The following is a 23,675-nucleotide window of genomic DNA, read 5'->3' as shown; positions in this document are numbered from 1 at the left end:
TGGGTCGCGTCTTCTGGATATAGTCAGCGAAACCTCCAAACGCTGTGAACGATTGTGCTTACCAAAAGAGTGTGTCTGACGGATGTGCCATAGGTGCTCAGAAACGACCAGCGTTCAGAGCAAAGAGATCAAGCGGCAGAAGAACCGCATGTCTAGGTCTTGCATGAAACCCATGACATGACACAACCTCCAAGGCTCTTCTCAACCAATGGAAAACTGCTCCAAGATGACCATCTGGGCAGGAGTCGGAAGCACATTTGCTGTCATGCTTGAATAAGCCCCATGTTCATCTTCCAAGGCCGACAAACACAAGCTGCCCTCTTACCCAACATTCCAGTCAATGCCAGGAACCTCTTTCCCTTGACCTCCTTTTCCGGATCTTTGGCGCCTTCGTACCAGCTCGCGGTCTTCTCTTTGCCGGCGATGAGCCAGATGTCCTCGTTGACTGGGAATGACCAGCTGAGCAGGAATCTAGGCATTTGGAGTCTGCGGAGTGCATCTCTTTGTTGGAGACTCAGACCGTGGAGAAGGAAGCATAGTGCATCTGCTGCGGTCAAGTTGATGACGAGCGATTTGTGGCTCCAGATATGTTTGAAGGCGAGATTGGAGATCAGACGGTTGGTCAAGAGAAGAGCGTATGGGTAGTTGGTGACAGTGTAGCGCTTTCGGCGAGAGACGAACGGGAACAGACTGCGCGTCAAAGATGTAGATGTAGGAGCCAGGCAGATGGTCATTGGCTGCGTGCCGACGCAGTAGAAGATGATCTGGTCGAGAAGCTCGACGGGTAGATCGAGGAGGCCGGTTTTCGACACTAGTGTAGAGTGTTGCATGATTGAGCTGTGAAGGACAGCGGCTGACATGTCAAGTGTCGTATGTGGCGAGTATCACAATGAAGTGTTTATGTCGTGTAAGTCGCGTCCAAGTATCCTTTGGTAGTGAGCGATTGCAAGGCGGAATCGTAGAGAGTGAACGATTGAGACAGAAGAAGACAAGACGAGGAGGTGAAGAGCCATTTCAAATAGGCAAGCGCAATTGACTCGAGAGTCACAAAATCAAGAATCAAATCAGGCAAGTGCCAGTAGACTGGAGGTTGAAGAATATACCATAAAGATTCTACACTAGCCCCACAATTCGACGGTACCTTCTCGATGACGGTCGGCTGGTGCGACTTTGGGCCTGGCACTTACCTAGGTCTAAATGGATGGAAGAGTGTCAGAATAGACATGGCGTTCCATGGCACATGGTCTTCTGATGTCGCCAGAGCATGTTGTTATGTGCCACGAATGCGACTACGACCTCGGCGCAAAAAGGATGACGCTTTGTACAGCAAGGAAACATCATCAACAAACCTTGGATATACACAGGTAGGTGACGTTGAGTATGATTAAGGTGTAATGTCTAACTTCCAAATCTCATCTGGGCCTGAGCATACTTGTACAGGCCACGCAAGAAGACTTGGTATCCAACACCGTTGTTGTCCGGGACGTGGCTGGTGATCAGAACATGTCAGCGTTGTGGAGCAATGGAAGCCTCATTCCAGAGGGTGTGACTTACAAAATCTCGGTGAGTCTTAACTGCCACGGAGGGTAGCCTTTTAAGTGGACACTATCAGCGAATAACATGAGAAGATCCGGCTCGCCCATGACGCTCTCGGTGAGCTCGGCGTCAACCAGGTCCATAGAAATGTCTTTGGGGGCCAGCTTTCCCTTCTGGCTCATCTCAGCCAACGTCTTTGTCAAATCAACGAGGGTTCCACGGCCGTCAGAAGCTGACAAAAGCAGGATGGAAAGATGGGGAGGCGACTTTGAAGAGTTGGCACTGCTGTTTGATTTGGGCGAGGCAGGCGGCGAGAAAGATTGCATGTGAGGAGCGCCCAGCGAAAGGGTTGGCTTGTTTGGGTTATCATGGCCGAAATAAGCAGCCAAGGTACGGGAGATGCGGCGGTGTACGAGTGGTAGGGATTGTTTGAGTACACCTAGAAGGGTTAGACAGAGAACATGGTCAGGGAGGGCGGGCCGCGGTACCGGATGGTTCATAGATGCTCAGTAATGGCACACCTGCGCAAGCCGACCAGGCGGCAACCTCGCAGACGTCGTGAATCAGAGACTCCAGACTTGCGTTGTCGTGTCTGTCATCGTCGAGTTCAAGTATGACCGACAAGTGCTTGGGCAACTTCTTCAGGCGGTGGACATCTTTCTGTATGTACTCTGGGGTACGGTGGTGGTAGTACAGGACAGCGAAAACGCGGTCAATGAGATTGTTGTATGCGACGCGGAAGCGATGGTAGACGGAGAAGGCGAAATGGATCAGGTTGTACAGGAAGAGGTGCAAGGCAGCCTTGATCAGCTGGCGGAGAGGTTGCGTTCGCTGGTGCTTTCGAGGTGAAGCATCGGGAAGATACGGTTGTAACAGTCGTTCGCGTTCGTGTGCTGAGAGAGGGCGTCCATCGGGGCCGATATTGCTACGAAAGGCCTCTTGTTTTACTGGTCCAACCATTGCGACGGCATTGGACTTCAATTGGAAGGTGGGAGGAAAGTCGAATGCCGCCAGAATAATATTAGGCAGGAGCAACGTCAGCTCTCCGCGCTTGCTTCGCCCAGCCCACGCGTCTCCACCACCCCCTCGTGCTTTCCCGCCCCGCTACCACGCCCATGTTATGACTTGACATTGACAAGCACATGATAATTTGACAACCTGACATGATTTCGTCGAGGCTCAGGTAGCGCGACAATCACGACCGCAATGCCTTCCGCTGCCGACAACGCGTCCATCTTCTCGGGCATCTCGGCCGCTCCTTCTCGATTTGGCGCTTCGCGACAGCCACAATTCACCCTCGACACCTTCTCTAGTCAGGACTTCATAGTAAAGGACTTTATCGAAGCTCTCTCTGATGCTGCAATCCCTCCGAGTCGTCGTACTGGCCCGCAAGCCGTCGCCTTTGATCCCAAACCCTTGATCCGTACTTTCGAACTGGCTTTGAACAAACTCAAGCTACTGAGCGAGGACCTTGAGCTGCAAGAGAATGAACTGTCTGGAGGTGTCAGAAGAGCGGAAGCTATACACAACCAGAATGTCCAAGCTAGGGAGAGGGAGCTTGAGCGTGCCGTCGACTCCTTCCACCGGCTAGAAAGAAGCTTGGACAATGACAAAGATCAAGGTGGAAATGCTGCTGTAAGAATTGGAGAAAGACTCGACGAGTTGGACCGTCAAAGCCAACGCGCTCAGGATGCAAAATTCATCCTACAATGCTGGATCGACGTGAGTGAGCGTCGCGACTTGTCAAGTCTGGATGATGTCAGGAGACTACAAGGTGGTGAGGGAAAGTTGCGCTGTGCTCATATCGCTCGCCAATTGCTCAAGATCAGCCAGCGTCTTGACACGCCAAACTCGCACACTAACGGTGATGCTATGAATGGCCACGATACAACTACTGAGCTGATTGAGAAGTTCCTCGAATCCTTGGAGAAGGACCTCCTAAAACAATTCGACGATTTCTACAGACGCCAGAATTTTGACGGTATGAGAGAATGCGCCATCGCATTGAAGGACTTTGGTGATGGCGCTAGTGTTATGGGTCTCTTTGTCAACCAACATCAATTCTTCATTGATCGTAGTCAGCTCATTACAGAGGACTTGGCCGCAGATCCAGAGACATGGGAACGTCTTGCCGACCCAGATACAGAGCCACCAGGTGTCGAACCTAGTCTGCAGAGCTTGGTAGACGAGGTGAAACTTGTAGTGCAGGAAGAATCCTTCATCATCAAGAAGGCATTTCCCTTCCACGAAGAAGTGCTGGTACGCTTCTTGCAAAGAATTTTCCAGCAATCTATCCAACAAAAACTCGAAATGGTGCTCGACAAAGCAGACTCTATCTCCTCTCTCGCTTTCCTGCGCTCATTACAAGCCAGCAGGAGCTACATTTCCGCTTTAGTTGAAGACCTGAAAGCACATGGCTTGACAGAACACCCAGAACCTGCTTCTGCACAGACTGCTGCAGTGCTCGATCAACAACTTGAGGATCTCTTCGTGCCATACTTTTCTGGCTCGTCATATATTGAGCGAGAGAAGAGGAGTCTGGAAGAACTCTATTCGTCCCTTCTGTTCAAATTCACAACCTACCACACTCGCCGACGAAAGATGCCAACATCATATCTTGGCTCCCTATCAGCACGAAGCAGAGAACTCATCTCGTCAACACGCGACACTTATCTCGATAGACTCGAAAACTCCGACATCCCAGCATCTCAGAAATCCACATTACTACGAATTGCTGGCCTCAATCCCAACGCCAGTCACACTCACAACAGGAACGATGTTGATGTATCAGAAGAAGACGGCGCATTGAGTCTACCATTCATCAAACGCATGCTCAAATGGCTAGCCGAAAGCGTAGGCCGCGGTCTCGAACTAGCAAATGGTCACGAAACTCCAAAGGACATACGCGAACTCCTCGGTCTGTTGATCGCAAACATGGGTGAAATCTACCTCGAAACCGCTCTCGACGCCATAACAGAATCCGCCACCACCGCGGAAAGCAGCACGAAGAACGAACCCGATTTCAACCACCTCACCTCCCTACGCAGCGCAATCTCCATCCTCCATCTCCTGCTCGCCACAATACAAACCCTCCTCCTCCCTCTAGCGTCAACAAACCTCACAATCCGCCGCGACCTGGACAAAACAACCACCGCCTTCATCGACCGCAGCGAACAAAAAATCGACACAATCCTCCAAAAAACAATCGATGCCTCCCTAACCTATTCCTCCCGCCTCCTCTCGCAACAGAAGAAGACAGATTTCCGCCCTAGAGACGACGCACTGTTGCAGCTAGACCAACTCCAAACACCCACCTGTCTCGCCCTCTTCACCTTCCTCACAAAAGTCCACGCGAGAGCAGAAACGGCACTAAGTGGCAAAGTCCTAGAAAGCTTTTTGCTAGAATTGGCTCTGGGCATCCGCGCACTCCTCCTCATCCATTTCCGCAGTTATCCAGTCTCTCTGACCGGTGGATTGATCGTCTCGAAAGATATGGCAAAATACATCGAGCTTCTGAAATCTTGGAAATTACCTCAAGGGTTCAAGGAAAGTCTTGAAGTGTTGACGGAAATTGCGAATTTGTTTGTTATTGGTCCTGATGCTTTGAGGGATAGGGTTAGAGGATTAGATGGTGTGGATGGTGTGGGAGGAGGACAGGGACAGGGACAGGGACAGGGACAGGGACAAGCACAAGGGCAAGCGGGACAAGGTGCGAAATTGGAAAAAGCGGATTTGAAACCGTACATTTTGATGAGGGAGGATGCTAGGAGTATTGGTGTGCAGAGTGTTTTGGGCTTGTGAGATGGATGGGATGGATAGAAGCCATGGCATGGCGTTTTTGATATTCTCATTTTCTCATTTTCCTTGGTTCTTCTCAATCTGGAGGTTTCTTCATGTCCTGCTAGGGTATCAAAAGGCTGCTTGTTGTGGATGTGAATCAAGAAGTTAACTGGATCCATGCTCTAATGCTTACTCGTATGTATATGGCTATTGTCTACATCTGGAAAACAACGAGGATAGAAGATGAATATTCGAATTCAAGTCAAAAAATTGCAATTTGGTATTTCCGGGGGGTATCTCTTGCTTATATACGATAGACCTTTTTTCAAAACACAACAAGCAACACCCTATACAGCATAACACAGATTAGTAGAAGAGTGGCAGAAACAGCAAAGAATAACCCAACACACGCGACCTAAGCAATAAACGAATGTGTACCGACCCAAACCCAAACCAACTCCAAAATCATTAGCGAGCGTTTGTGAGGTAGAAAAAAAAAAGGAAACATCACTCAGCATCAGGCATCTCCTCGATAGGCTCTGGTTCGTTCTCCTCAACCCTTCTCTCCATTCTAGCCCAGATGTCTTCCCAATTCGTCTTTGTGACTGATGCGTCTTCCTCGAAGTCTTCAAACATGAGAGCGTTGCCTGTCTGACATCTGATGACTCTATCTGTCCAAGCAAGGAATCGAACGAGGTTCATCGAATCAACATCAGCTTTACCGACCATTGCTGTCAACCCGCCACGCTGGTTGACCATCTTGCGCAACATGGGTTGATGTGTCTTACGGGCCAACTTGGCATTACCGGAGATGGAGTCAAAGAGGGCGACGAGGTTGAGAGACAGTATTGTTGCGTTGCTGTAGGCGCGTTTTGGGTCCTCGAAAGCTTTGTTCATACATTCGACCGTGCGGTTTTGTAGCCATCTTGGGATCGCAGGAGAGATAAGACCGGGTGGCATCATGATGGCCGCGTTGGAGAGGAGGGCGTAGAAGAGGGAGGGTTCGGAGCCGGCGAGACGGAGAGGCATCGAGTTGAATTCTATCTTTTCGTTGACTGTCCAGCCGGTCAGAATTTCATCGAGTTGGACGAGCATGTTTGAGCGGTCTGTTTCACGGTCAGCCTAATGGTTGTTGAATGCATTGCGAGTGCTGTATTCACAGTTATGGAGTAGTCTGCCATAGAAGGGCTGCCACTTGACGGGAAAGACGCCAAAAGAGTCACTGCCAGAGTCCACGGACTTCCACATTGGATAGTCCTCATTCAGGACCAACTCGAGGAAGGCAGGGGTGGATGACTTTTTCGGCGAAGGCTCAGGTGAATGTAGAGCTCTTTCTGCGGCAACATGGTTGCTTTCATCGTGCGTTCTCGAATCACGCAGGGTTGGCGTAGATGGCTGCGAGGTTGAAGCGGTCATGTCTTGAACAGTACTATACTGTCTCCAACTGGTACCTAGCGACGAAGGTGGAGCAGTGAGCATGTTGGATAGAGATGGCAGACGTGGAGAAGGAAGCGGGCTGATGGGTGGTACAGGGCGAAGAATGTCGGCTCCTGGCATGGCCTGCCGCGACTGAATCGAGAGAGGTGATGCAGCAGCCCGGAATTGAGACGCCACGACCTGTTGTGCTACCGTATCATGCTGGGGGTAGGCAGGTCTTGATTGCCATGAGGAGTGACCTTCATTGGAAGGGTAGCTCGAGGCGGCAGCTCGGCTCGAAGTATTTGTTTCGACCTCTTGAACTCGCACATGTCCTTGTTGGCCGTGACGCTGGGGTTGATGAAGAGGTGACGACGATGGACACGGCGCGGAAGTATAGGAATGAGCTCGACTAGCAGAAATGGGGGGGCGTGAGGCAGAGTAGGCAGTAAATTGAGCTTCTCGGCTCGGAACATGATGTTGTGGCGGCTCTCGTGTGGCTAGAGATGAGGGGCTCCTAGACTGTCTTGAAGCTCCAGCTTCAGCATGATACTGAGTCGGTCTATTCACCGAAGGTTGTGCGACTGGCGAGTATATAAGTGGTTGTTGTTGCGATGATGATTGAGCTCCAGGCGCGGGGTCGACATGTGTCGTTTTGCGACGCTTCTTGGGAGTCGAGTCCTGGTTGGCGGCCTTGTCGTCCTTGGAGGCAGCTACGGCTTTGTTGCGACTTCTTTGCGACCAACCGACTTTTGCTGCATGCGATCGAACATATTTCTTGTTCTCGCGTCCAGAAGAGCCAGACTCAAAGACAAAATTGAGCCCGCCACTTTCCTTGTTGGATGACTGCATTGGTTAATTAGGGCAAACAGTCCAGCGCAAAGAGTTTTCTGCCCAAACTCCACCACCGCGCGCGCATCAGACGTTCATACGAGGCCGCAATCAAGTCGTTCGGTCTGTACAAGAAGAACAGAAGAGTCGTGTCTAAGTGGTTGTAAAGGTTTCGCGGACCGGTCGAGATTGCTACACGTGTGGTAGATTTATCAGCATCCGCGTGTCATAGCGGCCGTGTCACTTTGAGGTTACAGTTGCATACTCTTGATTGGGAAAGCCCAAGTCCGCCTTCCTCGGCAATTCTTGTTTGCCTCTGCTCGCGGCAACGGGCGACATGCCGTAGAAGGTGCGTTCTGGCGACGCCCAGTCCCTCAAACTCTATGAGTGCGACGATGCCATTTTGACATTCCCATCCTCCAAATCTGCATTGTCCTCGTATGCCAATTTGCGAAACATAATCCTTCCGATACCATGTCGAGCTCAATTGAAGAAGATACTGTCGCAAGCATACCTCAAGTGTCGCGACAGGGATTACAAGCATCTAATTGCGGAGATCTTTCGCTCCGCGCTCGCATCCAGAACAAATTAGGCAAGATGTGCATAACTGATGATTCAGCCAATCCTGTAACCACTGCGTTGGGTGTTGCGTTGTCCCGATCCGATCAATGCAAGTCCAGACATAACAGCGACAAGACTCTGGCTAAGGCAAGCAACGTTGGTTAAGCCATTGGTATAAATTAATTATTACTATATTCGTAAAAGTCATGATATGTTCCGCAACCCACACAACCATTGGCCTGTTTCCATACCCTTCGGAGGACACTTCTTTGTGTATCTCCAACGCCTTCCACATGCAAAGTTGTTGCCTATGCTCAACTACTCAGTGCCCAGAATGACATCTCAGGCTTCAATACGCCTCTGCTGCCTTAGGCGGCCACCATATCCTGGCCTCTGCTCACAGCTCTGAAAGATCGAGGCACCGACGACCTGCGTCTAAGTGTTCCAGGTCTTGCAGTAGCCTCAACACGCTCATTGAAACTACGCTGTAGCTGACCATGCTGACTCTCCAAGAACTTTTTGACAAAGTATGCAAAAGTCTTGCTGCACTTTGCATCACTTGTGATAGAGATGAATCTCTGCCCATCTGCCTTCTTCACCAATCTCCACTTATTCGTCGATGTAAAGCCACCGGGCGCTTGAATAGTGATGTCACAGCCATCGTCCACAGGCTTGAAGAATGCAGTGTACCAGACTCCTCCACTCCAGAGTTTCTTGGGTACGAAAGCGAGGCTGTCTTCGATTTTGTATTCTTGAGGGTTTGCTGATGGATCCGAAACGAGTTTGATTCCTTTGCAGTCGGGATTGAGATGCATGATGACATCGATGTCGTGCATAAGTTTGATAGCGACGCTGTCGGAAGCGTTTCTTGACAGCGGTTGCTCGGAGGAGTATGAGAAGGATGAATCAAACATTTCGATGTTGTTGTAGCGTGTATGTCGGTGTTTTTTCGTGTCCCGGCTGCTGAGTTGAGTGAAATTGGGCTCTGCTTTCGGAGATGAGGGAATTGACGACCACGCAGTGTAAAAGATTAGATGAATAAAGAATTGAACAAAAGGAGACGACTTCAACATATCATCTTTTGACCAATTCGTAATTACAGCAACCAAATAATGACTTACGTCACTATCGAAGTGAAACGCTGATGGTGTGGCCGAGACTTCCGAACGAGCCATACCAGAGTTCCACGGATCGTAAATCGAGTGGTTAGAGACTGAGTCTATTGAAACAAGCGTTGCCCTGAAAGGAAGCCAATTCTGTTATAACTCTGTGCCTGCGTGACAGCCTGTTGTCAGACTCACAAAGCTTCGCAAAGTCCATCAAAAGATGCGCCGGGTTGAGCGGTATGCATATTGAGTAGTGGCATGATTCAACAGGACGAAGGTAGCGTTGCCATGATGCAAAGAAAGATCCGGGCTCATGCCGGGAGTGCCAGTCTCACAATTAATGTTGATAGGATGCAAACGGTCCGATCCAGACTTTATGCACACAGCACCATCCACCATGGGACATTACAATGATGATTACGGTGCTACCCCTGTCGAGATCGAAAAGAGAAGGATCAAGGTCAAACAAATCAGTTTCTACCAGAATGATATCAACTAATATCTGTCCAGACAGAAGAGATATGCTCCAGGCTCGATATCGGCCATGCCGTTGACTACACCATACCCACCGAAGGCAGTCTCGGGCAGCTCGGAACACTCCCGCGAGAAATCAGGAACATGGTGTCAGTGATGCCAATGAGTTGTGAGCACTCACTCACATAACTCATAACTCATTTAACTCATGCTATATGAGTCATGAGTTAGAAAAGTCATGAGTACTCATAACTCATGAGTGCTCATGAACAGAACAGGGTCACCCCCCGCGGCGGACCCCTAAAATTTTTGAATCCTCGAAATCCGGGGTCGGCCCAAGGGGCCGCAACCAATTTATAACTCATGAGTGAGCTTACTCATGAGTTATAGAGTTGTGAGTTATCCCAAAATCCATGAGTGAGCACTCATTGGCATCACTGCATGGTGTACGTCTTCTTCGGACGCACAGTGCGAGCCGATGCACATTACGATGAACCTCTGTCAGAACAACTACGAAGCATCCTTGTTCAACATTGATCAAGTCCTCGCTGAACAAAGGTCGACCACATCCTTTCCATCCTCTTCATACCCGTACGCTCCAGTAACCCTAGGTACCTAACATGCATAGGACACACAACTGGTCGTTGGTTAGAACTTTGGTAGTGCCACGAAATCAATGTCAGCACAAATTACTGCAGACCGACGTACAGCCGTAGTCCGAATACAGCAAAGATCATGTCACGGGCAGGATCACATTTCAGACCGCTATGACCGATCGATCTGTAGTTCTGGATAACTAAGGAGGAGTTACGGTACAAAGAGCATTATCTCTTTGACCTTGCTCAGCTTGCTGAATCATGGCTCGACGTTGAAAGACTGGAGTCTTGTGAATGAGATCAAAACCTTTGTATTTCAAAGGTCGAGGGTGCTCCGAGAAGTGAACGGCGGCTTTTTGATACCATGGAGACTGCGAGATATCGAGATGTGACTTATGACGAAGTTCTTCGAAGAACACCGCGCATTGAGATAGGGCTTGGATTGAGCCAGGTTGAGTTGCTCTCTCTGACTTGCATCTGCCCTTCGTTACATTTCACTTGAATCAAAAGTTTCTTCACTTTTTGCGATACGCGTTTGTGTTGCCGTTTTTGTTTGGCGCCTTCCTGTTGTTGTGCTTTGGCCCCTGACCAAGAACCATCACTCAGCTCTGTCGACTTTTGCAACACGACAGCACCTTGCCGCCTTCACAATCATAACAAAGCTGGATCTGTCAATCCTTCACACCGAGAAGACGTCTTTTACTACTGGCAGTCGGTCACATTGTCTTTGGTGGCACTTCGACGTGTTTCAATCCGCCCTTCACAACAACATCTCAGAAGCATATTCACTTTGGCATCTGGGTCGTTGTAAATCGATCTCTGCCGAACGGTTGACTCTCACTAGTCATCTTCCACACGCCAAACAACTTTCTCCATCCACTCGTCAGAGTCGATCAGCATCTCCCACTATCAATCTTGCTCGTCCTTGTCTCGCTTGCCTCATCAAACACCAGACAGACATCGTGGGTCACCGAGTAGCACGACATCGCGTACACTGCCCCTCTACTTTCGCGAATATGAGGGAGGCAAGTGTCCAGCTCTTTCTGTCACAAGAGCGCCTGACTGACATCTGTCTAGAACCAGAAGACCCATCCACCCGCAGGCCAAGTCACCGAAAAGAAGTTCGTCGACTTCAGTTTCAAATCTGATGACGGTCTCGGCTCGCTCTATCATTTTCCAAAAGAGATACGCAACATCATCTACGGTTTTGTGGTCCCTTTGGTGACGGCATCGACACACGACGACAATCCCGCAATCGACGATGACCTCGTACGTGCGCTGATGGCATTCCCACTGCTGAAGACAAGCAAGCAACTCTGCGTCGAGTTCCTCGAAGTTTTTATTCGAAGCATCGAACTTGAGGAGGTAACTCAGCTTGTCTATTCATGCCAGGCACGCCACAGCCTCGAGGCACTTCTGGCGTACGTTGGCAGGCGCATTCACGTCATCCCTCATCTAAAACAGCTGGGCTGCAAGATTGAAACAGACTACTTCGATGTGTGGTTTTGCACTGTAGAGTTGGAGGTTGATCTTGTGTTCCTGCTGCCCAGACAAATTAAGCGACTGTGGATGTTGCACGAGAAGTACAGCGTTACATCAGACAAACTGTATATCGAAATGACCTACTCTGAGCCAGCAGAACTCATCGCGAGCCTGGCTTGCACCAGCCGAACAATTAGGAGCTCCACATTGACCCATCTTTTCTGCACAAACCATTGGCTTCACAAATTCGACATCAGTACTGCCAAAATTTCCTTATCCAACCGAAGCGCTTCTACTCAAGCAATGAATGACATGGTGAGTTCCGCAGGCGCTCAAATCGACGAGTATCGCGTCTCCAAGATGCGCGACCTTCAACGCAATTGCACTCCCGCCGAGTCTATCTTGCTTGAAAGCGTGTTGAACGATGAAGTCGCTCCGTTCTGGGATCAGCGTTGTGTACCAAGGCTGTTACGATTCCACACTACCCTTATCGATACCGCTGCAGAACTTTGGGTGGCCATGGAAGAGCAGTACAATGTTCATCACCTGTTCGACCTCGCAGAGTCGTGGCTCGATGTCAACTGAAATATCGAAGCTTGGAAAGATTGGTGACTTGGTCGGACAACAATGACGAGCTCTTCATCGTGTACATTAGCCAATGTGTTCAGCTTCGAAAAGCTTGCTTTCAGTGCAAAGGCAGTTTCTCACAAGCTGCAGCAAAATACGTACTCAACTATAATAATGAGCCAAGATATTCTCAACCTTTGTGTGCTCTGAATGATCAAGCTTGAAGGATACATACTGGCATGCGTTGACAAGATTACTTTAACATCTCCTTTCTTTGTAATTTTTCTTGTTTTTCACTGTCACTAATGTCCCTGTACAGAAAGCTTGGACGAAGAAGATGAGTAGAGAAGTCACTTGAGTTCATGCAGAGAAATACTTGCTAATCAATCGTGTTGATGGGTTATTGAATTAGCTCAAAGTCTGAAGAGCAAGATATGCTTCCAAAGAAGATTTCTTCAAATCCATTCAGTAATCGATTGGCCCAGAAGCGGTATGTGATGTTGCGGACTTCAGTCGAAAGCCTGGTAAAGATCCTAGTCCGCTTAACTCATCTTGAAGCACCGGGGTATCTTCGAAGGGATTGGGTTGCGTGAGAAGCGAAGCCTATGCCTACAAAGTGGTAAATTGAAGAGTTTATGATGGGAAAAATGATGGTACTCACCTTGAGTTTACTGCCTCATTCTGACATTGTGTGGAGACCAAAGCTGGAGGTCGATGGTGAAAGACAGCCATGTGTTGGAGATCTTGATGGCAGTCATATCAATCGGTAGAACAAAGAAACCAAAAAAAGAAGACCAGAGCAATGTGTACCAAGATTACGGAGCTACTAGAAGACGTGATCTGATTCGTGAAGGCGACAAGGACAAGTAAGAGATGACACTAAAAGACCACCGCGAAACAAGGCGCAGGATCACCTCAAGATCAATGGCAGGAAAGACTGAGAATCTTTCGTATGATCTGGATCGTTTAGAGAAGTTACCAGTATTGTGGACATCTTCATAACGAAACTATCAACGGACTAGCACTCATCGTCAGAGCTGAAGCTCGTGGCGTGTTTCCATAACGGCAAAAGTATCTCTCTCACGACTGAACGCACGAGAAGGAAGGTGATAACTTGTAGCCTAGTCTTCTCCGGCACTGCCCAATCCCGACTCCATGAGGCTGAAGAAGTCTCCAACACTGTACTGATTTTCCATAGCCTCCCAGAATTGGTGTGATTGATCCATGAACTCTTGATGAATTGCCTCGAGTCTGGGAATACCGGCGTTCTTTAGATCGAGCAAAGCTGCACAGATGTTTGCAGTTCGTAGCCGCTCGTTTGGATAGGTGTGGCTGATGGAAGCGGCGTAGCAGTCGTCTGTTTGGCTTCCAAGTCGGCGCATTGCTTGTTGAAGTGACTTGATCGAAGCTGGCTTGTCTCTTGGATAGATCTGAACGCGCATATCGTCGAATTTACAGTCGGAGGTCAAGTCCCCACGCTGCCGTCTTGAATTCATGTGATGGATCATGTAGTCTCTTGCCCAACCGTAATGGATGTCGAGGAAGAAGTTGGGAGTTTCCAATTTGTAGTCATCGCGGAGATTCCACAACTTTCTCAGACCGTCTCTCAGTTCACGGGTCGGAGCCTTCAGGTATGTCGGAAGTGGTCGGCCATAGTTCAAACAGAACGGAAGAACAGAGACTGGGAGGCCCAGGTCTCCGATGGGAAAGCCAACTCCTAGACGGGTGCTGACGAACTTGACGAATCCTCCAAGAACGAAAACACCACCAGATGATTGCCAAAAAGATCGCGCCCTGGTGCTCGCGGCCAGAAGTTCGACAAAAAATTCCTTGTTGGTAAGCCTGGTCGGATACATCTGCAGCTGCTGGAATGCGCGGGAGACATGGGTGGCCTTGGTCTGAGGGTCACGATATCTGTTCAGCTGGAGATCCGCCCAGAAGCCGTAAATCATATCACGGACTTCACGCGGCAGCTTATCGAATAATCCGAGATTGGGTGGGCCAGTGGGCAGGCTACTGAAGCGGATGGAAGGCGTAGTAGCTGGCATTGCGTTCTTGATGAAAATCAGTATCAAGACACTTTCATACGTATAGAGACTATTTCTTACTACCTGGTTTGTTTCTGTGTCTGGAGTTGGGTACATCTGAATGTGAATTTGGTTGAGGACAGCTAAATCTGCCGCCTGATCAGTCTGGGAATGGCAGTGTTATATATTGACCAGCGGAAGAAAGAGGATAGCGCTGTTGTTGATTGGCCTTTATAGAATGCATGACAAGATTCTGCAACGTTAGCTGATGGAAGGAAGTGGTTGAAAGCGATGTGAAATCCAAGCGTGAGACTAAAAAAGGCGAACAGAAACAGCCAGAGTCTTTTGCGCGAGGAAAGCACTGTTGTCGTTCGCGATTGCCACCATGAATCCGAGATCGAGACAAGCGTGGACAAAGAACGAACGGAGAAAACACATTGAACAAGCGTACGAATATGCGGCCCAGACTCGTACAAACCAACATGATTAGGACTTGACTGGCGGAAAGACTTCTTTGAGCTCTCTATAACTCTTTTCTCTTGGAAAGTAGAGCCCACGTACTTTTGAGATACACAGAGTTTGCTCTTGGACAGATCCCCCATTTGCCATACCGCTAATATGAGAAGAATTATATGTTTTTCCCGTCCTGTTTGGATGTCAATGTTTCGGGGGCTGCAGCCTACGTTTTTCTTGTCTTGCTGACAGTACGCGGATAACGCATAGATGAGATTGGACCAGGTTGACGACGAGATTGAGTATCATGTTGCGAGTTTCGCGTGGCAGTCTGCCCAGTGTACCGAGTTTAGGGTTGTCCATGCTGAATACTGGTGAGTGTTTCCAGATGTTGAGGTGGAAGTCAGGGGTTGGGGGATTTGGATGACGACTGCGAGTTTGAAAGCTTGAGAAGCGTTCAGCACGAGGGGCGGGAATTGCGAAATGCATGGCTACTGAGTCATTATTGAGTGGTTTTGCGTTCGTACTTTCGTCAGTGATACTACCCTTTGATGGCCAATCTGATCGCTCCCTCTTGTTATTTTCCTTGCACCAGAGTGCCACGGCTTGCTCGATATAGGAAGGCATGAAATTTTGAGATCTTGGAAGAATGCACTGCCTAGGGTTGTGTCTTCTTTCTTTGATCTCGAGTTGACCAACAGTGAGAACGGTAGTAGCGAAACCCTCTGATGTAAGATTAGAAGCTGTGTCATATGGGCGGCTCTGGCTTGACTTGAGTGGATGAAGAGCAACGTACCTGCTTCGAGCCGAGAGTTGTTGATGCCTACATAGTTTCTTGTATGGCTTCCCAGTCGTCTGAGTTTTATCTCCAAAGGATAGAGGTTGTTGATCTTTCGTTTCGGGCTCTTTGTCGTCTTCCACTTGCCAGCAGAGTATCGCTTGCTCGATGAGCGGTAAGTGACGCGCCTTGATGATGGCCAACTCTCCGACTGCTTGAGAAATAGCCTCTTCGTACACAGCTCTCAATCTGTGATCCTTTCGAACGGTTTCAGGGATTCGTGGATCATTGGCCAGGTCCTTGAAAAGCTCGCGAATTTTTCTTTCATTCCTTTCACACGCTTGGTGCATGTTTCTGATTGACTTCTCTCTGTCACCCATGGCGATATCAATGTCAACATATTGACCTCGGTTGACCGTACCGAAGTAGTGATTGAAATTTTCGTTGAGAAGAGCGCCGAGCGTTTGCTCAAAAGGTCGAAACACACGGTAGTAGAACCTTTCATATCTGACGAAGTAGCAAAACCTGCTTGCTAGGATGCCGTATTGTTTTGGACAACCTCTCAGACTGTCAAAAATTCTCGGAAAAGATCTCGCGACTTGATATCTGTTGTCGAGAGAAACTAAGCTAGAAGGGTGGACCACACGGATGATTCTTGTATGCTTCGTGATGTCGGCAACTAGATCCAGGCCGCTCAAAATCTGCTCCAAACGCTCGACGTTGTAAGGGTGCACTTCGATGGGAGTTGTCCGGAGAAAAGCTTCGAGGAGCTCTCGATAAAGTTGACGGCTACCCTGCGTACGGATTCTAGGGCTGATCACTTCACTAATTCTGGACTTTGCATGCTGAATGGATTGAAGAGGTAGTTCGTAGCGAGGGTAATCTTCTGGAGGCGAGGTGGCAAGCTCGAATATCATGTCTCGAATCTCGAGCGGCAATCTGCCTAAAGTACCGAGTCCAGGGTTTGGTGATTTGGAGTTGCGAACTGCTGTGTGCATACGTAAACGGAGACATAACTCGGTTCCAACTCTTCGCAAAAATGCATCAGGTGGTATTAGCTTTCCCATCTCGATGCGATAGGTGTACACTGCAAAGGCTAGGATAAAAAAGTCGAGGACAGCGAGCTGTGAAGTATGGGTGTAGATATTATTTCAGCTTCGTCATCGAGCAAGTTTACGTTAACATCAAGGGTCGAAGTACCCCTTTTCCTGCTCAATCTGCCTCCACCTTACTATCGTCTTCAGACCAGAAGTTCATCGCTTCCGCGATAAGCGGAAGTTGTCGCTTTCTGAGGTATGCAGATACATTTTCCACCTTGTTTATTCCATCGTTGATGATACTCCTCAGGTGTGCCATCCTCTGTTCTTCTCCTCTGATCCTGATAGGGGTACGCTTTGGATATCTTACTTCGCAGGAGCTCAGAGCCTTTGTAAGACTTTGACGCAGCAGAGCCTCCGTTGTTGCGCAGGCTCTGTCCAAGTTCTCCACAGAACCTGCTCTGTCACCCATGATGATTTCGATGCTTAGTGGCGCGCCGTGTGCGTTTTTGGGGACACGGCGGCGAATATCGAGCCAGGAGGGTCCGTCGAACAAAATTCCACAACCAAATGGATCTCGATACCGGACATCCCTGTATGCGACAACCACACATAACCTTTTTGCAGGTATCCCAAGATTTTTGTGACATTGTCTTAATGCTTTGAAACATTTGGAGCAATCGGTATCTGAATATTCTGGATAGGCCGTGTGAACTGCACCGATGTTTCTTGAACAACGTGCCAAATCACATTCACGTCTGAGATACTGCTCCAGATCCTGGATATGTCGAGCAGCCACCCTGATGACTGAGACTCTGGACCAGGCTGCCTGCAGTTCTCTGTATAGTTGACTGCTAGCATTGTCCTGGAGTCCGGGTTTGATCAAGTTCCTACGTTTATCTTCGATCTCACTGATCGAATTTCCGTACGTGTCGTCGCTGCTCCAGGTGACGGCAAACTCGAATATCATGGCCCGAACTTCCGGTGGTAGGTTTTCCAGCACGCCCAAGCCGGAGTAATTCATGTCGAAGGTTGTGGGATGGATAGAAGTGTGACTGGGCTGCGGGTTTGGCGAGATCTGCTCAGATACATATAAGGCGATGAGATAGGCCGATAGTTTGGCAGCCTTGAACCCATGAAAAATCAGAGCATATGTTGAAGACTCATCGATGAGCAAGTTTACAAAGAGATCTGTCATACATGCTTTCCTTGGCATCAGACTTTCAACGATGGAACGGGACCAAGACTCACTACAGTGACATTGGCCAGTCCTCAGTGATTCGGGTTTGGACCAATCTAAGCACCTGCCCTGTGGTTCTGGCACATTTATCTCCTACCAAGCATAGCATCAGTAAATCAGGTTGGACTTTATCTTGTGCATTGTAATAGGTACTTACTGTACTCGCTTTAGTCTTCCCATGTCTCTGCCAACGCGAAGAATTCAGCTAGACAGTACTTCTCGAATCCATCCTTCTCATGTCAGTATCATAAAGTTGTTCTTCTTCCGTCTCTGGTCAGTCCCGCTCAATTTGTAGTGCACGCATACTTGACCTCGATTTCTGGGAAGAGGGGATAAGTGTTACAACATCGTGTCGCCGCACGACTTTTGATTTTGATCTGGGTATCTTTGTGTGTATGATGAGCAGAGGCCTCATAGCCTTTCCCTTCTTCTAGAATCAACAATGAAAAAGGGCGACAGACCCATCGACTTCTTGCCGGCTTCCATCTTCTGCCGTGAATGTCGTGGTCTGATGTTTCTCCCTCCGTCCTTTTTTCGCGCAACGCCTGAACTCCGTCCTTCATGCTAAGCGCATCACAGCGCTTTCCTTATCTTGTGATTCATCTCCACTCTTGTAAAGCCAGTATTTCTGTCCTTGTGTGAAGCCAACCTTTCCTTCTCTTTCAGAAAGTCGCTCAAGTCGCTTAAAGACCATCACGACCCTGACCAGCGATCTTCTTAAGTTCCCACTCCTTGGTGAACTCCTGATCAAGACGCTGCAGCTCCTGAATCAAGTCTCCACAAGCGCGAATGACGGCATCCTTGGGTGTCAAACTTCCGTCGGTCTGCACACGCAACTCAAAGGTTGCGAACAGAGGGTGAGGGACTTTGTAGGCCGAGAACAAGATGTTGGGCGATTTTGCGAGTTTGGCGCGGAGCAGGTTACCCAGGGTGTGGTCTTCCTTGTTGAAGGTGAAGACAGCGGCGTCAGGAACACCTGTGAAAGGTGTGTTAAAAGAGATGATGTACGAGGTGGTGGAGCAGAGGATAGATCTTACGGGTCTCGGGAGCCCAGGTTACTTTCTTCTCGCCATCGCCGAGGAGAAAGAGCTCGAATCTTGGAGGGACATCGTTAGCAACGTCGCCATGGTCTGCCTTGTGTTGCGTGAGGTGAGTGACAGGAGTGCCGTGGAAGTGGTAATCGGTAGGAGCCATGTTGAGTGTGTGTGTGTGCGTGTGTGTGAAAGGAAGTAGAATGTGATGAAGTGCTTATGAAAGGCAATCGAGTCTCTTTGGCTGGTAGAAAACTAGATCGTAGTCGCGATTGGGAGCAGAAGGGAATGTGTGTGAAAGAGCCATTTTATGGGCATGCGACGAGGCAGCGGGACTGGAAGCAGCAATGTGAAGTTGGGAAGGAGTGAAGCAGTGAGAGCGTCACTGGAAGGAAGTTGCGAGTAAAGAGCGGGCCCAAGGAAACAGCGAACGACGAGAGCGGATCTTCGACCAGGGAAAGAGCGAATGACAAGGAATGGCGCATACCTGTCTGGTGCGTTCATGTTTGCAGTAACACAGGAAAGCTGCTAATCGGGAGTAGGATGTGTCGGTTCTTCGAGAAGGAGTCGTCGCGTATTCGTTAAGTATGCCCTGGTTAAGTATGCAGACGCGTTTGTCGCGGGCGATGGCAGTAAGAGGTCGTTGGTATTGATACTTTGTGTTACTGTCCAGTCGCAAGTAGGCAAGTGAAGCTCGGCGTTGACATCGCGAAAGATACTGCCGGGCGGTCGGAGCTCTAGGGCGGGTCTTGCGGGTACAACCTTCCCGACGACATCATCAGTGTTCTGCGGAGAAGCAACGACATTCCCGAGGCACGGTCGAGAGGCAGTTTCCTAGATTCTATAACCACAAGATAAGTAGTCGATGCTATCTCTTCGTAGTCTGTCTTAGAACATCCTCAATTACAATGGCATCCTCTCTGACAGCTGCATACCCATGGACCACAAGTCCACTCATCAGTTGTGCACCAATGCGCCTGATAGCCAATGCATCTCTCGCGGCCGCAGTCTCCATGGCCGGTGGCCTCGGCTTCATAGGCGCCGGCAGCGACATCAGCACTCTTTCCTCCGAACTCTCCAAGTCCCGTGAAATATTCTCAAAGTCCAATTTCACAACATCGAAATCTGGCATCTTGCCTGTTGGCGTTGGGTTTCTCCTCTGGGGAGCACCTCTAAAAGACACCTTGGCAATCCTCAGTAAACCTGAAAACATCCCTGCTGCAGTTTGGCTCTTTGCGCCGAGAGACCAAACACAGCTTAGGGATTGGGCAGATGGTGTACGCAAAGCCACTGCCAACAAGACGAAAATCTGGATCCAAGTGACCAGCGTGCGTGAAGCTCTTGACGCAGTCAAAATCGCAAAACCAGACGTTTTAGTCGTCCAAGGCACAGACGCTGGAGGTCATGGAGCAGCTCAAGGCGCAGGCATCGTTTCCTTGGTCCCAGAAACAATCGACGCCGTTACCGAACACTGCAAGACAGCATCCACGACCTTGCCATTCTTCGTAGCGACGGGTGGGATAAGCGACGGACGAGGTGTAGCAGCAGCCATTTGCTTAGGAGCTCAAGGCGTATGTCTAGGAACCCGCTACCTCGCCGCCACTGAAGCGACCATTGCACCAGGCTATCAAGATGCCGTTCTTCGTGCTTCCGATGGCGGTACAACTACGATCAGATCCTCAGTATACGATCAACTGCGTGGAACCACAGAATGGCCCGCTGGATACGGAGGTCGCGGTGTCTTGAATGCAAGTTTTCGAGATCACGAATCCGGTGTCAGTTTCGAGGATAACAAGAAGCTGTATGAAGAAGCAGTGGCATCGGGAGATAAAGGATGGGAAGGCGATAGAGCGAGATTGACGACGTATGCCGGCACTGGTGTTGGTCTTGTCAAAGGAGTCGAACCTGCAGAGGCCATCACGCGGAAAGTACAGAGTGATGCTGCGAAGATTTTGAATGAGACCCGGGCCAGACTGTGATAGAGATTTGACAACTATGGCCTCGCTGAACCGAATTGCACGTCGCTTCGTCTCAAAGTGTGAGTCTTGACAAAGTTTCGCCGAAGAAGGAAGGCACTACCGCCATCTCTCCGCAATTTATACAGAACTGTCACTTCATCAAAAAAATTAACGAATTTGATCAGAAAGAATATTCTCAATCGTCTTTGCAGACAAGAAAAAGCTATACACCATTCTTCCTTCGAGATCTGCCTTCGCACCTTCCCATTACAAGTTATCAGCAACGGAGAAACCCGCAGAAATCCCATCCTCCTTTCGGATCCCCACCCACACACAAACCCTTTATGATGATAAACAGACAAAGCAAAAAGCAAACAAGGATGCATGCCTGCGGTAGTGATGATGATTGATGATGATGAGTGAACAAAGGAAAAAAGTCAAGCCATAGCAGGTTGTTGGTCTGTTTCCTCCAAGAAAAGGAAGGAGAGACAGGAAAGAATAAACAAGAAGTTTGAGTAGAAAGAACAGCAACGCAAAGAGAACAACATAACAGTAAAAACACAACAACCACCCTTTTGCAATTCATAAACACATTACCGTAATGTTGATAGAACCAGTTTCATCTTTCTAAAAAATCTCCGTTTCTTGAATGAGGCTTCGGCGCACTATCGCTTGTTGCCGTTGAGATCGGGGCTGGAACTGTGGGGAGAGATTTTGCCGGCTTCGCGAATGGCGACAATGACTTGTTCTTCTTCGAACTCCAGGGGGCGGGCGCCCCAGCCGATGAGAGACAGAAGTTCTTCTCTGGGTCCGTATAGTCTGCTCTCGAGCAATGCCAGCACACCGACTGCAGCGCGTACGAATGTCTTATCGCCTTCGAAAACAGCGATGTCCCAGAGACGACTGCAGGAGTCAGGGCTGAGAAGTTGTGTGCCGAGTGTAGCGAGGAAAGGATGCAGCCACTCTTCAGGTCCCTTGAAACCAGTCTCAGGACTGGTCAGATGTTCGTGCAAGCGAGGCATCTTATACTTGAGAGTTGAAAGTACAGTTGAGTAGATGCGCGAAACAGTTGCCTGATCATTGATCAAAAAGGCAAGAGCCAGAGGTCGGTTCAGCATGTTAGCAAGAGTGATGAACGCGGATGACGCACTCATGTTGAGTACGAGTAGGCCAGCAATTGTGTGCACTCCATAAACGTAGCCAACATCGCTGCGATAGGCGGAGTAGGCGAGCAATACATCTTCCAGAGTAGCGTGGAGCGGTGCACCAGGACCGAAGATACCGAGTTCAGGGAAGACAGTGGGGACGTCGCGCGAAATGGCAGCCAGCCAACCTGCGTCGACGTGCTTGGAGCGTTCCTCTTCAGGAAGGTTGTTGACGGAGGATTGCAATGCGCGAGCCCGCTTGAGAGCGTTGGCATACGAGGCTTCGGTCAAAGACAGCTCATTGCCAACGGCCTTGCTCCAAACGGTGCCTCTGTCTCTTGGAGTGACACCGCGCCACCAAAGCTCGCGAGTCCTGGGCTCCTTGACCACGTCGTCCCAGTTGGGAATGACGTGCTGCTCCCAGATGCGGGCAATGTTGCTCTCAACATGCTTGCGCTGCTGTTGTTGCTCTGCTTCTTTGGCGAGGCGTTTCTTCTCGGCTGCTTCAGCTGCAGCCATCATCCTCTCCCACTCCTTTATATGCTTCTTCTCTTCTTTCTGACTTTTGGGTGGTAACCACGATGGACGTGTCCTTGTGAGCACAGCCTCTTTCTCTTTGCTGATTGGAAGGGGATCAATCATGACATTTCCTTTTTGCAGCGGAGGCAATTCCATAACACTGGTTTTTGTTCTGAGCTTCATGGTAGGCCGAGGAGGGCTGCCATTGGTGCTGTTGCGCGTGGAACGGCGTCTTTCTTCCGAGACGCGTTCGGCGTGTTCTTCGAGAGCGGCCGCAACCTCGCGAGCCTCCTCGCTGAGGTCTTCATTCCAAGTCCTGCCGCGTTGAAGTCTGGGCGAGGCAGGCTCCGGAGGGAAGGCGCTCACAGTAGCGCTGTGATGCAGGCTTGGCCGCATGGCAGATCGGGGAGCCTCCTCTTTCAGTGTTGTGCTTTCATCTGTCGGCTTCATTTCTGGGGTAAGACTGGTGGAAACGGCCCTCGTGGGACTCGCGGGAGTTGAATGCATCGGTGGGCGTGGAGAGATGGGGACATTCCAGATGACGGCATCTTCGGGCACATCCTCGTCGGAATCGTGATATTCGGCTTCGAGCTCTTTGACTGATTTTCTAGGCTTCAATGGCGGTCTGGGAGCCAACGTCCTTGGTGCTGCAGACGAAGGAGAGCGGCCGCCATCACTAAGGGCCTGGCCATGAGGAGAGACTGATCTCGAAGGGCGAGGCTTTGCTCCCATGACGAGCGACGGCGTTGAGGGACTAGTAAAGCCTCGACGGACAGGGCGAGCATTGAAATTTGCAGCATTGACATGAGACTTCAGACTGGGATAGCGTGGACGATGGGTGTTGGTCGCATCGCGCAAGACTTCAGGAGCAACTGAAGGACTGTGGCCATTGTGAGCAGAAGCAGAGACGGCTCGACGTGGGGGAGCACGCGTGTTCGAAAGCTTTCTCTGTGTGATTCGAACGTGTAGGTCGTCTGCGTCGTCTCTGCCAGAGTCGGCCAGAGCGATGTCCTCGAAGTGCGACAGATTGTCGTGACTCGGTTGGCTGGTCAAGCAGGTGGAACGGAACGAGCCCGACGACTTGGACGACTTGGAGCCAGTCAATTCAGGTGGGGAGCCGGGGCTGATGTCTCGGTCG

General features: G+C 49.7%; 11 protein-coding genes across 11 annotated transcripts; 3 read left to right on the top strand and 8 right to left on the bottom strand.

Moving 5' to 3' along the window:
• Positions 1–2: 2 nt before the first annotated feature.
• On the bottom strand, positions 3–1,066 carry M438DRAFT_203767 (uncharacterized protein). Its single transcript, XM_029899356.1, has 2 exons — positions 63–1,066; positions 3–10 (listed from the first exon to the last, which is right to left on the bottom strand). The coding sequence occupies exon 1, from the start codon at positions 858–860 to the stop codon at positions 264–266; it is 597 nt and encodes a 198-aa protein (XP_029761111.1). The 5' UTR covers positions 861–1,066; the 3' UTR covers positions 3–10; positions 63–263.
• Positions 1,067–1,398: 332 nt separating this feature from the next.
• On the bottom strand, positions 1,399–2,496 carry M438DRAFT_354932 (nuclear undecaprenyl pyrophosphate synthase-like protein; the record flags this gene model as incomplete). Its single annotated transcript, XM_029906995.1, has 3 exons — positions 1,399–1,489; positions 1,555–1,975; positions 2,058–2,496. 3 exons carry the CDS (start codon positions 2,494–2,496, stop codon positions 1,399–1,401), a joined length of 951 nt encoding a protein of 316 aa, XP_029761110.1.
• Positions 2,497–2,638: 142 nt separating this feature from the next.
• On the top strand, positions 2,639–5,554 carry M438DRAFT_345137 (exocyst complex component Sec10). The gene has a single exon (XM_029905380.1). The coding sequence runs from the start codon at positions 2,743–2,745 to the stop codon at positions 5,335–5,337; it is 2,595 nt and encodes an 864-aa protein (XP_029761109.1). The 5' UTR covers positions 2,639–2,742; the 3' UTR covers positions 5,338–5,554.
• Positions 5,555–5,823: 269 nt separating this feature from the next.
• On the bottom strand, positions 5,824–6,411 carry M438DRAFT_272182 (uncharacterized protein; the record flags this gene model as incomplete). The annotated part of the gene is made up of 1 exon (XM_029900543.1): positions 5,824–6,411. One exon carries the CDS (start codon positions 6,409–6,411, stop codon positions 5,824–5,826), a length of 588 nt encoding a protein of 195 aa, XP_029761108.1.
• Positions 6,412–8,270: 1,859 nt separating this feature from the next.
• M438DRAFT_345135 (uncharacterized protein) lies at positions 8,271–9,333 on the bottom strand. Its single transcript, XM_029905379.1, has one exon. It carries the CDS (start codon positions 9,297–9,299, stop codon positions 8,493–8,495), a length of 807 nt encoding a protein of 268 aa, XP_029761107.1. The 5' UTR covers positions 9,300–9,333; the 3' UTR covers positions 8,271–8,492.
• A 2,504-nt stretch (positions 9,334–11,837) lies between these two features.
• M438DRAFT_345133 (uncharacterized protein) lies at positions 11,838–12,392 on the top strand. Its single transcript, XM_029905378.1, has one exon. The coding sequence runs from the start codon at positions 11,918–11,920 to the stop codon at positions 12,365–12,367; it is 450 nt and encodes a 149-aa protein (XP_029761106.1). The 5' UTR covers positions 11,838–11,917; the 3' UTR covers positions 12,368–12,392.
• Positions 12,393–13,470: 1,078 nt separating this feature from the next.
• On the bottom strand, positions 13,471–14,397 carry M438DRAFT_334767 (uncharacterized protein; the record flags this gene model as incomplete). The annotated part of the gene is made up of 1 exon (XM_029903751.1): positions 13,471–14,397. The coding sequence occupies one exon, from the start codon at positions 14,395–14,397 to the stop codon at positions 13,471–13,473; it is 927 nt and encodes a 308-aa protein (XP_029761105.1).
• Positions 14,398–16,741: 2,344 nt separating this feature from the next.
• Positions 16,742–18,205, bottom strand: M438DRAFT_203668 (uncharacterized protein). Its single transcript, XM_029899355.1, has 2 exons — positions 18,042–18,205; positions 16,742–17,977 (listed from the first exon to the last, which is right to left on the bottom strand). The coding sequence occupies exon 2, from the start codon at positions 17,858–17,860 to the stop codon at positions 16,820–16,822; it is 1,041 nt and encodes a 346-aa protein (XP_029761104.1). The 5' UTR covers positions 17,861–17,977; positions 18,042–18,205; the 3' UTR covers positions 16,742–16,819.
• Positions 18,206–18,390: 185 nt separating this feature from the next.
• Positions 18,391–19,164, bottom strand: M438DRAFT_345132 (RBP11-like subunits of RNA polymerase). Its single transcript, XM_029905377.1, has 2 exons — positions 18,922–19,164; positions 18,391–18,860 (listed from the first exon to the last, which is right to left on the bottom strand). Exons 1-2 carry the CDS (start codon positions 19,076–19,078, stop codon positions 18,568–18,570), a joined length of 450 nt encoding a protein of 149 aa, XP_029761103.1. The 5' UTR covers positions 19,079–19,164; the 3' UTR covers positions 18,391–18,567.
• Positions 19,165–19,823: 659 nt separating this feature from the next.
• M438DRAFT_374171 (inosine monophosphate dehydrogenase) lies at positions 19,824–20,894 on the top strand (the record flags this gene model as incomplete). The annotated part of the gene is made up of 1 exon (XM_029908484.1): positions 19,824–20,894. One exon carries the CDS (start codon positions 19,824–19,826, stop codon positions 20,892–20,894), a length of 1,071 nt encoding a protein of 356 aa, XP_029761102.1.
• A 644-nt stretch (positions 20,895–21,538) lies between these two features.
• On the bottom strand, positions 21,539–23,269 carry M438DRAFT_374170 (uncharacterized protein; the record flags this gene model as incomplete). The annotated part of the gene is made up of 1 exon (XM_029908483.1): positions 21,539–23,269. The coding sequence occupies one exon, from the start codon at positions 23,267–23,269 to the stop codon at positions 21,539–21,541; it is 1,731 nt and encodes a 576-aa protein (XP_029761101.1).
• Between the last annotated feature and the right edge of the window lie 406 nt (positions 23,270–23,675).

This window comes from Aureobasidium pullulans (assembly GCF_000721785.1).
Source record: "Aureobasidium pullulans EXF-150 unplaced genomic scaffold scaffold_8, whole genome shotgun sequence".
In the NCBI taxonomy this organism is placed as follows: Eukaryota; Fungi; Ascomycota; class Dothideomycetes; order Dothideales; family Saccotheciaceae; genus Aureobasidium; species Aureobasidium pullulans.
Note: the sequence above shows the minus strand (reverse complement) of the source record. Positions and strands in the feature narration are given on the sequence as shown.